Source organism: Trachinotus anak, unplaced genomic scaffold (assembly GCF_046630095.1).
Source record: "Trachinotus anak isolate AG129_WGS33_773 ecotype Australia unplaced genomic scaffold, CSIRO_AGI_Tana_v1 ptg000019l, whole genome shotgun sequence".
NCBI lineage: Eukaryota > Metazoa > Chordata > Actinopteri > Carangiformes > Carangidae > Trachinotus > Trachinotus anak.
This window is the reverse complement of record NW_027273870.1, coordinates 24018390-24032711: the sequence shown is the minus strand read 5'-3', so window position 1 is coordinate 24032711 and position 14322 is coordinate 24018390. Positions and strand designations below refer to the sequence as shown.

Genomic DNA, 14322 nt, shown 5'->3' with positions numbered 1-14322 from the left:
TTGGATCATTTTATGGTGTGTCGTTACAGCTTTGTGCGCTGGGACCTGCAGAGTGTGGTGACTCTAGACGCTATAGATGGTGACCCAAACTCTAAATCACACATTGCCCTCAAGAGGATTCAGAGCCCTGTTATACTGCTGTACTGCTCCAAGGATGAGGCTTTGTGAGTGTTTGTGTATTTTGTTTTATTTCGCTGTTTCTGTCTCTCTGTCATACGCTGCCAAATTTCAACAGTGTATCTTTATTTACTCTCTGACTCTACTCCTCGACAGGTATATACTGGAGGAAGCTCGCTCCTTGGGCCTGATAGGAGCCGGTTACATCTGGATCGTGTCCAGTCTTACCACTGGCAACCCAGACTTTACCCCCGAGGTAGTGAGGCCCCATATGTAGTAACAGGTGGCCACTTTTGAGTGGTTTGACAAGACAAACGCTGTTTCTTATTCCAGGCTGTTGCAGGTCATCTGCTACTTCTCCTGTGTATTTTCTCTCCTTTATTCTCTAGATTAAAAGAAACACAACATTGAAACAATAGTTCAATATTTTATAAAATATCTTATACGCTCACACCATACGAATACAAGTTAGGGCCTCCCTCTCCCTTTGGTCTCAAAAAAGCCTCAGTTCTTCATGACCTGGATTCCACAAGATGCTGGAAATGTTCCTTTGAGATTCTGGTCCAACTTGACATGACTGCGTCACATCATTTCTTTGTCAGCTGCACATTCATGCTGCCAATCTCCTGTTCTACTACATCCCAACAGTGTACTAATGGACTTAGAGCTGGTGATTGGGGAGGACACTGAAGCACTGAACTCATTGTCATGTTCATGAAAACAGTCTGAGATGACTTTTGCTCTAAGACGCGGTGCATTATGATGCTGGAAGTAGCCATAAGAAGATGGTAAATTGTCGCTATAAACGGTCAGCAACAATACTCAGCCTGTGGCATTGAAACGATGATTGATTGGTATTAAAGGGGCCCAAAGTGTGCCAATAAAACATTTCCCACACCATTACGCCACCACCACCCACCAGTACTGGCAGGTTGGGTTCATGGATTCATGCTTTTGATGCCATATTCTGACCCGACCATCTGCATGCCTCAGCAGAAAACCCGATTCATGAGACCCGTGTTTTGGACACCTCAGATTTCTGTTCTTGGCTGACAAGAGTGGAACCTGACATGATCTTCTGCTGTGACCTCATCATTAATAAGCATATAGTTGTATGCTATTATAATGACATTATACACTTGGTATAGGTGGAATTTTTGGCAGAGGTTTTGCATTGAATTGTAATAGATTGTACAGGTGTATCTAAAGTCAGCACTGAGAGTATAATGTGTTCATTTATGACCTTCAAAGGTGCTGATAGGTGGATTTTTTTCCTTCACACTGAGCATCCTAGCTGTTTCCCCCCTGTTTCCAGTCTTTCTGCTAAGCTAAGATAACCAGCTGCAGGCCAAAGCTTCAAATTTAACTGACAGATATGAGAGCGGTATCGATATTCTTATCTAACTCTTTGGCAGAAACAAAGACAACTTGCTCCTTTAAGCCATAAGCATAAGCCTAACACAGCATAGAGATAAATCATGGTAACCGATATATCATCTGTTTAGTTTGGTGAATCTGGCAACAGTCACTTCACACACTGCTTTGTTTACATCCTCTCTGTACCTAACAACATTTGCTCAGCCCCTAAAAAGGATGTTTGACAGTGTTGCATACACATTCATTCTCAAAGCAAGGTAGCTATTATCCAAATAGCTTATAAATATGTGTATAAATAATTCAAATTATAATCAGCTCAAATGTTCCCCCACATTTAAAATGGAAACATATCCAATGTTTGCTTACCTTTCTCAAAAGCCTCTCAAATGTTTATTCTCCTCCTTCTCATGTCCATCATTCTCCTCGACTCAACGCTCCTGTTTTTGTTAGATTTTTATGCCTCGGTTTTTGTTCTTTGACAATGATCTGACTCTACAGTTAGCACTAAATTAAATATAAAACCAAAATATTGTAGGGCAGACTGACAGATTACTGTGCCGGCATTTTTGATGTTGGCACAGTCTGGTTTAGAGAGATAAACTTAGGGAGCTATTTAGTTTGTCAAAATTATTTTATTTTGACAGTTCCAAGGTGTAGGCAACACCTGAATGAGCAATTCACTCTCCAGACGTACAGTCTGCTCAGACTCTTAATAGAATTTAATGGCCAGCTATGAATTATTTTAGGAAGCCACATGAAACCGATAAATCATCCATTTGACACCTTTGTGAGATACACATGGACGTTTAAAACTGGAATAGAAAATGTCAAATTGAATTTTACGCACCATATGTGCCACTTCTCAGATCTCCTCTTCTCTCCTCTTAGATGTTTCCCCTGGGTATGATCTCCGTGTCCTATGATGACTGGGAGTACCCGCTGGAGACACGGGTGCGGGATGGAGTGGGCATCATTTCATCCGCAGCCACCTCCATGCTGCGGGAGAAGGGGGAGCTGCCAGAGGCCCAGAGCAGCTGCTACAGCACACCATCAGACAGGAGCCCAGGGAAGCTCCCACCTAGTGCCCTGCGCAGGTGTGTATGTGTGTGTGAGAGAGAGAGAGTGTGTGAGGAGATCAAGGTCTAGGGACTTGCATAACTCTGTTTGTAGCTGAGTGTTGAGCGGTCTTACATAACTCTTTTTAATGTACTAATGAGAGGAGTAGAAGGGAGAAAGGAAGCAGAGATGACAGCAGTGTTAAACGCTGTGATGTCTAATGACATTTAACACAATTCACTGTTGTGTACATGTCTGCTCGGTGTATGAGCTCATCCTGCGTTAGTCCTGAGACAAAGAATTGAACCTTGAGCGGACTGCTGCATTGTTGCTGGTCTGTGTTACCTAGATTCTAGTGTGTGTGTGTGTTTGTGTGTGTGTTCGTGTGTATTTCCCTGTGTGTGCACCTTGCTTCAAGTGACTGGACTCACTCATTAAGTCAGGATTACAGCAGCTTTTACGCGCTTTGTTCTCTCTCTCTATTTTTTCTTGTTACGTGGCTCTGTGGGTGGCACGTACATGTTGGTCAATGTCTGTGTGTGTGTGTGTGTGTGTGTGTGTGTGTACATGCACATGTGCATACTAGTATGCATGTGTTTGTACTCTTCTGTGAGGTCCCTGTGATGAGGAATTCTTTAAAGAGGGGAGGACAAATGGGCACACACATGAAAGCACGTTCACACTGAACTAACAGATACTGAATGTGTCAGTGGTGTTGCTCCCTGTCGGGCTTTTTGGTGTGATATTGTGACTTCATTTTGAATATGAAGCATACAGTGGCTAAAATATGATTATTAATTCAGAGGTCTATACAGCACTGACTATAAACATGAAGGTCAGGTTGCTAGGCTCTGCACATCTCTGATGACTTATGAGTTGCCTCATCAAAATGAGAGCCACAGTGTGATTTTCACTATTACGGCTTTATTATCCCATTTTTATCTCTTATTAGGCCATAACTGTATATATCAAAGCATATACAATACTGCGGTTGTTGACAGGTTGATCCAATATAACTCAGACCTCAATAGCAACTCAAACCTTTTTCGGAACAATCTTTTTTCTTCCTGTCAGAGGAATGTCATTTGTCTCACTAACTTATTAGATTGAATTTGCATATTTGTCAAAACAACTGCAGCCAATTTCTGTGGTTATAAACTGACAGGTTGGATTCCCCTACCCTGATTTGGAAGTGATGAGGCTGTGATCAGAATTCTGCATAGTCTAGATACAATCTTGCCGCAGTGTGCATATAAACAATGTGAGGTGGAGAGGAGTAGGACAACATAATCTGCCACTTAAAAGACACCATCAACCTCGTTGGATTCTCTGTCATTCTTGCCTGACAGGAATTAATATCGCAGCCTCTAGTTCTGCGTATTTGGACACCACAGTGGTACAGGTTTTTATTGAGGTTTGTCCTTGTAGTACATTTCAAAAGATTATTCTGTTTGATGGAATCACTGTACCATGCAAACCCCTAAGCTGTCACTTTTTTTCTTCAAAGATGCTCGCTGCCATAATACAGAATTTGGGAAGAGCCTCCCTTCTTTCTTCATTCATACTTTTATGAAAGTGCTCACACAATGGCTACCCAAGAACTTCAGGCGCACAAAAAGGTTTTCCACACATAGTAGTAGCAGCAGGACTCACTTTTTAAAGATGGCATTTACAGCAACAGCGATCTTATATAATTCTCTGATGCAGCTGATGCTTCTACTTAAACCCTCATTGAATTTCTTGTTAATGCAAATAATTTTGCACACAGAAATTTTGAAATCATTGAACCCCTTGTGGAATGTGCCTGTTTTACATGCCTCAAAAAAAAAAAAAAAAAAAAACCCACACCAGCCTTATCTGTTCAGATCAAAATCTTTCTCCAGAAATGGTAATAAACCTGAAATAGGAGGAGACAGCAGTTTCCCAGAATAGACTGCAACAGTGTTTCTGCTATATGTATTCAGCCGTGGCAATGCTCTGTGACAAGGGCATCACCTGCTGCACTATGAAGATTTCTCACACACAAAAATATATTTGTCTTGATCTGTCACCGATAGGCCAAAGCATTGTAATCTATAATAACAATGGATGGTTCAATTATGTAGCACAGAGATGCCTCTTACATTTAACTGTGTTCATCGTTTAATTATTTGCCTTTGCTGAGAGAGGGAGGGTTTACCCAAGGCAGAGCTGTTTGGTATTTTTGCAGTGCCTGTATGCGAGGGAGACAGGGACCTTTTATTTACTCTGTACTCAGTGTTAGCGCAGCCTGCTTTGAAAAGAGCACAGGCCTGTTTCCAAGTCTTTGAAAAACAGATGATTAATGTACCACTCTCTAATCCACTGTCCGACAACATTATTTATGTGTGTCGACTCTAATACCTCTCCTGCAGATGAGACAACATAAAATCCCACCTATTTGGACTGTAGCGCAATTATCCTAGTTTCCACCTGCAGGTCACATACTTAACAGCACTCAGATGTTTCTCTGTATGCATCTTGACTTCCTGTCGCAATATTTGAGTTCATGCATGAGTCCTTCATGGCCCCGTCCAGCCCAAAAAAAAAAACAATAAAAAAAAAAAAAAACTGTTGTTTTAGTTTCCTTTTTTAACTCTTGGATTTAGAATAATGAAGCAGTGAATCTGTGATTACAACAAGCATCGTATGAATGCATCCATTCAGTGTGTGTTTAGACAAATGGTGGCAAGACTCATGAGTCAAGAAAATAATTCTGTGTACATGTGAAATTTGAATCATCTGCCAAATTCATAAATGTTTGTAAAGCAGCTGTAGAGCTGAAAATGTTTGGTTTTTGAAACATTCTGTTTTAGTCGGATTATATTTCAGTCATACAGCATCACCCAACCGATCGTGTTTGACACAGTGTCAAAATAAATCAAACCATGTCTAATAAAACAGAACACAAGGCACTGAAGGAAAAAGTGTTGTCTCTTTTGGGTAGCTGCTGTCCCTCTTGTGAATTGGTCTTTTCAGTAAACTTCCTTAGACAGCTCTCCTTTCCCCCAGTGGGAATTCATGCTATTATCTCAGTCTTACCACTCCGAACATCCTCGCCTTCTGATAATTGTTTTACCGGAGTGAGTGTGTTCTTTACCCCGTATCACTGTGTATGATACTGATTCATTTACTCCTCTCTACTGCTTCACTTTAGCGAGTGTGTAAATGTTTCAGCAAGGATCTGTTTGCGTATGCAGGATAGCTGTAGTGAGTAAGAGGGTGAGGGCAGCCTTGTTGCACCAGTGGCTTGTCTTTCAGGCGTTTATCTGTGGAGAAATCAATGCAGAATGCTGATGGGAGAGATATGTGGCCTCTGACTCTTCCCCCTCCTACACACAAATAGATGTGCGCACACATGCGCATACACACACACACATATACACGCTTAGGCATGCACGCACACACAGTGGGTGAAGACAGCATTGATTTGAAGAGGATACTCTTGCAGTGATTACAGAGTGCTTAACTTGTTATTTCAAATGTATCTGCTCTTGTGCACACATATTCGCAAACACTGTAACAGATGCAAAACAAAAGTAAATAACAGCTTCCTACTCTCTTTTTTCCCCCATGTGTTTCAGACACATGATGCATGTGTGGAACGAAGGGCGAGACTTATCCTTTACTCCAGATGGTTACCAGGCCAACCCCAAATTGGTTGTCATCGTCCTGAATAGTGAGAGGAAGTGGGAGAAGGTAACACATGGATACAGTCTATTTGCAAAGCAAGGGAATTAAAAAGCCGAAACACTTTAATTAAAATAGCTGCTCTTGATTTTGTGTGTGCTTGTGTGTGTGTGTGTGTGTGTGTGTGTGTGTGTGTGTGTTTGCGCACACTCAGATGGGCCGCTGGGAAAACGGGACTTTGTCATTGATGTTCCCCGTGTGGCCGAGGTACAACTCCTACGGGGATGAGGATGCAGATGAAAACCACCTCTCCATCGTCACCCTGGAGGAGAAGCCTTTTGTTATTGTCGACAACGTGGACATCCTCACAGGCACCTGCATGAGAAACTCTGTGCCCTGCCGCAAACATGTCAAAAAGTAAGTATCCACACACTCGATGTGTTAGTGAACAAATACACCCACATTTAGCTACCTACCCACTACTCACATGAAATCAAGAGCCATTTGAAAGCCACACTTGTTTAAAGGTACCATGAGAAGGCTTACACTGGAGGTGTTACAGGAGGTGAGGCAGGTGCCTGTTGGATAAAGTCGGTGCTGTTTAGTGATCTCAGGATGGCATTTGGCACTCTGAACTAGTTCCCATGTAATCTACCATATGAGCTTTCACTGTTTTGCTGTTTTTCATCCCTCTTTCCTGTTTTCTTTTTTAAATGACTTGAATCACATCTCTCAAGCTAGTCTCAATCTGTCTGAGAACATAATTGTCAATCAGCTGCCCTTTGCTTGTCCACTTTTGTTCTACAAGGATCTATACTGGGCCCACTCATTTTTACTCATTTTATATAATAATGACTCACCATCTGTTTGTCCTCGAGACTGAAATCCAAATCTATGTAGCTGTAATATATGCACACAGTAGCACTGAAGCACCACCCAATACTGAACACACAAACTCCAAGCTGTATGCATGTTCTTTGTGACAAATAACTGTTACAGGTGTTTTTAATCAAGTAAAAATAAATGTAACTAATTGCAGATCCATGTAACTGTCAACTGAGGCACTCAAGGTGTTTATCAGTGACTCTCCCACTCATCACTTAGTATTTTGTGTTCCTTGTCACAACAGTAAAACTCTGTCCCAGCATTAATAATTAATTGCTCTGTGTTGCTGTCAGCTTGCTAAAGCCAATCTGTCGGTGCACTTGATTTTTGTGTCTGCTACCACAGTAATTGCATGCGTCGCTCATTGTGTTTTGTTTTTTTTTTTCATTGTGCCATTAATTCAGTGTGAATAATGTGTTGTTTTAGATGTACTGAATGTGTTACTTGTTTAAAATACAGCAATTACTAATTAATACGGCTGCTTATTTTTTTCCCCTGGGGTACATGTTGTCTATATACTGTAGCATTCATCGTCTTCAGGTATTATTCATCATGATATTTCTTTTTAGTGATAATTTTAATGCAATTTTGTAGAGTGTCTATTTAAAATGTGGCTATGTATGGCGGAAAAAAAATTCATAAGAAACTTAACACCTATATTTGTAATTTAACTACTAATGATTACTAATTGTTGAAATTTAAACACCACTGAACTTGCAGAATTTAAATAATTTACATTGAAAACCAGCATTTGTTTCTTTATATTTATTTGATTTTTCAAATTCCGATATAAAACTTAAGTGACTTGAAGGTAACAAATGAAAATAAACTCACTCTCATCTGAATTTATCTTTTTTGGATGATATGACCAACAGAACATAACATTGAATTTTCATTTTGAAATTTGTTGTGTGGATGAGCTTAAATCTGAGCAAACTAGAATTTGTTTACTTATTTATTGATTTTGGACATTTTAATTTTCATCAGAAGTAGTAAACCCTGAGTTTTAAGTAAAAACATTTTTTTGGTGAAATTAATTATTAGATCAGTCAGTTCAGAAATCCAAAATTTACATATTTCAGCTTCTCAGTTTTGATATTAAATTGAATATCTTTGGGTTTTAGACAGTTGGTCGAAGAAAACAAGCTATTTGAAGCACCCTTGGCTTCAAGTAGTTTTCAGTTGTAGCCTTCAACTGTGCAACTTAAAATGAATTATTGAAATCGGGAATCCAAACCACATGAATTTAGATAGTTGGTTCTTGAAGTTAAATATTTCAGTCCTATAAATCCATTGTTTAAGTATTCAATAGTGATTAAATTTCACTATCAGGTATTTAATGGCTTTTAAGATTCAAATTTTTATGGCCTTTTTGGCTTCCATATGAAGGATGAAAGCTATAGTCTTTTGGATAACTGGCACACTGCCCCACCTTTTATCATCTCCCATCTGGACCACTACAACTCCCACCAAGCCAGGCTCGTAAAGTATTCTGTTCAGCAGCTACAAAACATCCAGAGCACTACCGCCTGCTTTGTCTTTTTGCTCCCCAAGTTCTCCTTTGTCGCCTGCTCACACTCCCCATGCTCCCCACCTCCCTCCCAACTGGCTGCCGGTGGCTGTTCACATCAAATTCTTAATTCTGGTCCTGGCATTCAAGGCTCCTCAGGGAGTCGCACGCCCATATCTGCAGGCTATGGACTATCTGTATTTGCCAGCCTGTGCCCTTCTACTTCTACAACAGGGCTACTTAGCTCTCCACTCCCTGTGGAAGCTACCTCATTGTTTCACATGGCCTTGACTCTTCTTTCTACTGCTCCTTAATAGTGAAATGTCCTTCCCACTCCAGGTGGGACAGCAGACATATTCTATATCTATTCTTTTATTAAAAAAAAGCCTTTATCCCCTGAATATTCCCATCTGCAATATCCTTATTCTGCACCTGCTGTTTAAGAAACATCTCTCGTACCAAGATTTTTCTCTTCTTATTTTTAGCATGTCTTTATCTGATGTGATCCCAGAGATGTTTTGTTATCTGTTATCTGTGCACTAAGTTGCTCTCGATAAAGTATCAGCTAATGGAGCAGTAATGTTTCACAAATTCACTTTGACTTTGTTGTGTTACTTCTTCAACGTGAATTATTATTATTTTTTTTAATGTTTATGTATTTTTTTTTCCCACTTCACCACTCACCACCTCTGTGCGTATATATCACTTTCTGCACTGTGGCAATAGCAGTGGGCTGAATGCCTTAAATCATCCTTTGTTACAAATGATAGTGGTTTTAACTCAACTGATTTACTCTCATATCACAATGAAACTAAATATTTTATGCAGATTTCATTCATTTTACTGCAAATGAAATATGTCTAAAGATTTATTCAGACATTTACTCTATAACTTTTAGATTGTGATTGTTGTCACATCGTATATATTTGTACTTTGTTAGGATTTCGGATCAGTTCAGTGAGTTTCTACATGTATGATGAATGCTTTATAAAAATCTGCCCAACAGAAAGCTTTAGCTCCTTCCTCCAGCATCAACACAACAAACAATACAACAATCTTTTTAGTTGAAAAAAAAAAAACAAAAACAAAAAAACTTAAAAGACATTATTGTAGTGGGTGAAATATGTTACAGCCTTCTCAAGTTTGTAAACAACACAAATATTTCTCAAATTGTCAGTGAAAGTAAAACTTTCTTAAAGAATCTTCCTTTAGATTCCTTGACATCTTGGGTTTTGCTCCAATTATCTGCTCTATATGGACACCTCAATAAGAAGCCTCTCCATGACAGGATAAGATAAGCTTTTTTTCCCCCTGTCTCTGCTAATTTCAACAATTCAGTTCACATCTGAGCTCATCTGTAAACAGCCAGTCCAGAGTGCATAAATATTAATCATAATTGCTGCCGATTTATTTGTCACTGGCTCGGTACTGTATGGGTATTGTGCTTCTGGTTGATCACTAGCCACCACACAGTCCAAATGCACGACTAAAATCCATCTTTTCTAAAGTGTTCTACTCATGACTGACAGTATTATTGTGGTAAATTCAATGAATGTCAACATTTCAGCCAGACAATAGAAAAATTGTTAAATTTGTTCAGGATAATCATTAGGATTAGATAGAGGAGGATAGAATATGACAGGACAGTCTTTCTCTCTTTCTTTACTCTCTTTGAGGATTTATATACTTTTTTTTCAAATAAGTAGAATCCACCATATTAAAAGCTTTTCTTTCAGAGGGACTCAGATAGGAAGAGATGCAACACAACAACTGTCGGGTTTCTGATCCGTGTAGTCATGACAACACACACTGTAGGCACGGACAATTAGATGACTGAATCACTGCGCAGTGAAAGTTTAACTTGTGACCTGACCCGAGTTCTCTTAACCTTTCTCTGGAGCGAGAGCTGTACAAGTCTTGTGTAGTCACAGGGTGAGATGACTAGTCTCTTGTAGGCCTTCGTTCACGTTACATTTGCTGCCTCTGCGTCCATAAATGCGTAGATACATGCAGCCATCCGTAAGTGCTACATCTACCCAGTCACTACTTTATTTTGTGTTGATACAATTATGACGTGAATCAAACAGATGTACTGTATGTGTACCTCGGGGAGTCCGCCATTGTCACTGTGCGTGTGTATGTGTGTGTGTTTACTTGTGTTTACACAGTGACATAAGGACACAGAGAGGGCTCAGCTGGGAGGATCTTATGTATACAGTATGTGTACATTAGAACACCTGGGGCACATATTATACATACGCAGACTCACACACACATATGTATATACATATATATATACATATGTATGCTATGCTCGCTTTCTCTTTTTTACACACACACACACACACACACAGACACAGTTGACTGCTGTTAAAGGATCTTTTAATCCTTTGATGTATCAGTTCTTTGACAGTCATTCTCTGTGTTCTCTGCATGTGAATCCCTCCGTTCTTTATGAACTTTCTCTTGAATTTGAGTCAGCTGAAATGGCAAGTGAAAAGGTCACAGAGCAACTGTTCCAATCCATATATGCTACATCAAAGATGGCTGACATGGGAACGGAATTAAGTTTTCATGGAAATGCTTTTGAAAATGCTGGTAGGGTTTAATAGATTATGAGAATCATTTGATTCAACAATTCAGTTTAGTTCACTGCTCTGAGGTCCTCGGGGATGGCTGTCAGAAAAGTTTACTTAAACATCCGTTTCCATTCTGTGCATCTTGTCTGTGTGGCTGTGGTATATGCACTGTATGTATGCACTGAGTTTTGGAGAACTACCTCCTTACGGACAGGAGGAGAGAAACACAGAGGAGGAAGGGAGAAAAGGACGCAGTAGAGGAATGAGGAGAGAGATGAGGGGAAGGACAGCTGATATTTTAATCATGTGGGTTGGTTGTTCTGCAGAGCCCAGCTCTATTTAAAGCCCGGCAGCATCTGCTCAGTACCCCTGTGTTTTCATCTGGTTTGGATAGCTGGCACTAAGGGAAACACACACACACACACACACACATACACTCACACATACGTACAAGCTCTGTCTGCCCTTCAGCAGTATTTATGGTTACACTGCACTGTAATAATTCTAGTTTTACAGTTAGATGGAACCACCAGATGTGGAATGAGCAGGCAGCAAGAGTACAGTTACAATCACACACCACACATTTACTAACTCTGTTATAAAAAATAAAAAAAATATACGACCTAATTGTGTTTGTGCATATGTGTGTGTGTGTGTGTTTGTGTGTACATTGCAGTAATAGCACATCAGGAGGTTCCTACATTAAGCAATGCTGCAAAGGTTTCTGCATTGACATTCTGAAGAAGATAGCGAGGAACGTCAAGTTTACTTACGACCTCTACCTGGTCACGAATGGAAAACACGGCAAGAAGATCAACAACGTCTGGAACGGCATGGTTGGAGAGGTACTACCTACCTGTCTTTCTGCTCCTTCTGTACCCTACCAGTTGGTCTCTGTGACTTTCTTTTAATTATTTAAAGAAATAGTTCAACATCATTATTATTATTATGGTGAAGTTATGAATATTGATACTACTCTTATGTCTATGTATTAAATATGAGGCTTCAGCAAGCCGCTGATTAGCTTAGTTTAGCTTAAATGCTGAAAGCAGGGGGAAACAGCTAGCCCGGATCTTTCCAACTGTGCAAACATCCACCCACTAGCACCTCAACAAATTGCACCTTCCAGCTATAGCTTCAGGTATTCATGCTAAGTTAAGCGAAGTGGCTGCTGACTGTAGCGTCTCACTTTAACAGGAAAGAGGCAGGTGGATTGGCAACGATTCTGATACCTACGTTTCGTAAAGAAAGCAAATAACAGTATTTCTCAAATGTCAATCTCAGTGTTTTTCCTTTACATCACTAATAATTTAAAGTGGCAGAGATATATCGCTCAGTTGCAAAATGCCACCTCTCAGTGTATTGACTGTATGCTTGTTTCTCCTTACAGTTTAACTCTACATGGAATTATTATTATATGTATTGATTAATGGACAAGACTGTGGTCATTCTATGTTTTTTATTGTCAACAAATACTGTAAAAAACTTTCCTACCCTGTCTTTAGTACTCAGAACTAAGCCCGTTCACCACAGTGAAGGACCCTTAATAAAAATTAATTAATTAATTAATTAATTAAAGTTTTAGACAACAATGGTAGTCTGTGGCACAGAAGAATAAGACATTGGGCTTTGGATGCACAAACAATACTTAATAGCAGGATCAGTTCATTGTTGGTTTTGGTCTTTTATTTAATTCCTGACTTAAGAAAAGTATGGAGTGTAGCCAGACTTATCCTTTAACGCTACAATCTGTGATCCAAGTGTAAACAAAGGTTGTCACCCTACTAGCAACCCCGATCAGCACAGGACTAGAAGGCGCCTTTAAATAGATTCACAGATTTTTTCATATCTGTATATTGTGACACTAGAAGATATAAGATATAATATTCTCTGATGCTGTAAAAGATCATTAATTTCTCTTCCTGTTTCTGTTTTCAAAGACTATCAATTAATAGTCATCACAAAAAGCTAATTTGTCATCGTTAAGTCCTCATTAACTCTTGGATTTAAACCTGTAATTTATGTGATCAATAATACTTCTGTTCCTGCGTTGTCTTTTAAGTAAAGATTAAGAAGCTCTTCAACATGAGCAGGATTCCTTGAGGCTTACGCGATCGCTGCTGTTTATCTTTTCTGGAAATGATTTATTCAATCACAGATGAAATTAAAGCTAAGTCCTGTCACAGTGAAATCCTTAAAGGTTGAAACTGAAATGTAAAACATCTGATAATGGTACCTGACAGTACGATCCATAGATTGTGGTGATGTTTATGGGGACAGACCGCTAGAGGCCTTTAGACAATTAAATCTGAAAAAGCAAGGTTTTACTACATAATAAAAACGACTGCTTCATGAGCCGAGTCTCCGTCTGTCAGAATACATTCAGACACCCTGAGATGGTGGCTCTATGAAAAGACAGTTGTTTATTTACTTTTCATTTGATATGACCGAAAATGCCCTCCAACTACAGCTGACATTCTGTGTTTATACGCTCAGTCACTGTGATATTTCACATTCAAAATGAAAAGGAGCATCATATCAATGACGAATTGGATGACGTTGTCCAAATATTTACAGGGCCTGCTGTATTTATTTCTATCAGTGCAAGCAGTGAGTCATGCACTCAATATCGCTGTTGTTCTCTCTGTCTTCCAGGTGGTGTATAAAAAGGCAGTAATGGCAGTCGGTTCACTGACCATCAATGAGGAGAGGTCAGAGGTCATTGACTTCTCTGTGCCCTTTGTGGAGACTGGCATCAGCGTCATGGTGTCTCGCAGCAATGGGACCGTTTCCCCTTCTGCCTTCCTCGGTAAATCTATCTTTCCTTTTGTCTTCAACTATAAATTTCCTCTTTTTTTTTCCCTTCTTCTTTTTCTCCATCTGTCCCCCAGCGAGCCGACTGCTGGGGGCAGAAAAAAGGGAGGCGCTTACATGTTGGCAAAATCCCGCACATAAAATGGAATATTTTATTCAGACAGTATATTCTGGCCAAATTCCACTTGTACTCTGACTTTATCTGGGCCTCAACACCCTAAGCACATTAATATTTCTACCAGAGCAGAGGAAGTGGAGCGTGCCAGCTGTTTTTTGAAAAGTCAGCTCAGACAAAGCAGTCTTGATACTCGCCTCCTCTTCTCTCCTCTCCTCTCC

The 14322-nt window shown here is 39.8% G+C and overlaps 1 protein-coding gene across 1 annotated transcript in view; it reads left to right on the top strand.

The window, feature by feature from the left end:
• Window positions 1-14322, top strand: part of grin2ab (glutamate receptor, ionotropic, N-methyl D-aspartate 2A, b) — a 93882-nt gene that overhangs the window by 62910 nt on the left and 16650 nt on the right. The window contains exons 6-12 of the mRNA XM_071505010.1: window positions 30-164; window positions 274-373; window positions 2383-2588; window positions 6153-6267; window positions 6413-6615; window positions 11849-12017; window positions 13828-13981. Coding sequence (XP_071361111.1) covers window positions 30-164; window positions 274-373; window positions 2383-2588; window positions 6153-6267; window positions 6413-6615; window positions 11849-12017; window positions 13828-13981 — 1082 coding nt within the window. The remainder of the gene's footprint in view (window positions 1-29; window positions 165-273; window positions 374-2382; window positions 2589-6152; window positions 6268-6412; window positions 6616-11848; window positions 12018-13827; window positions 13982-14322) is intronic.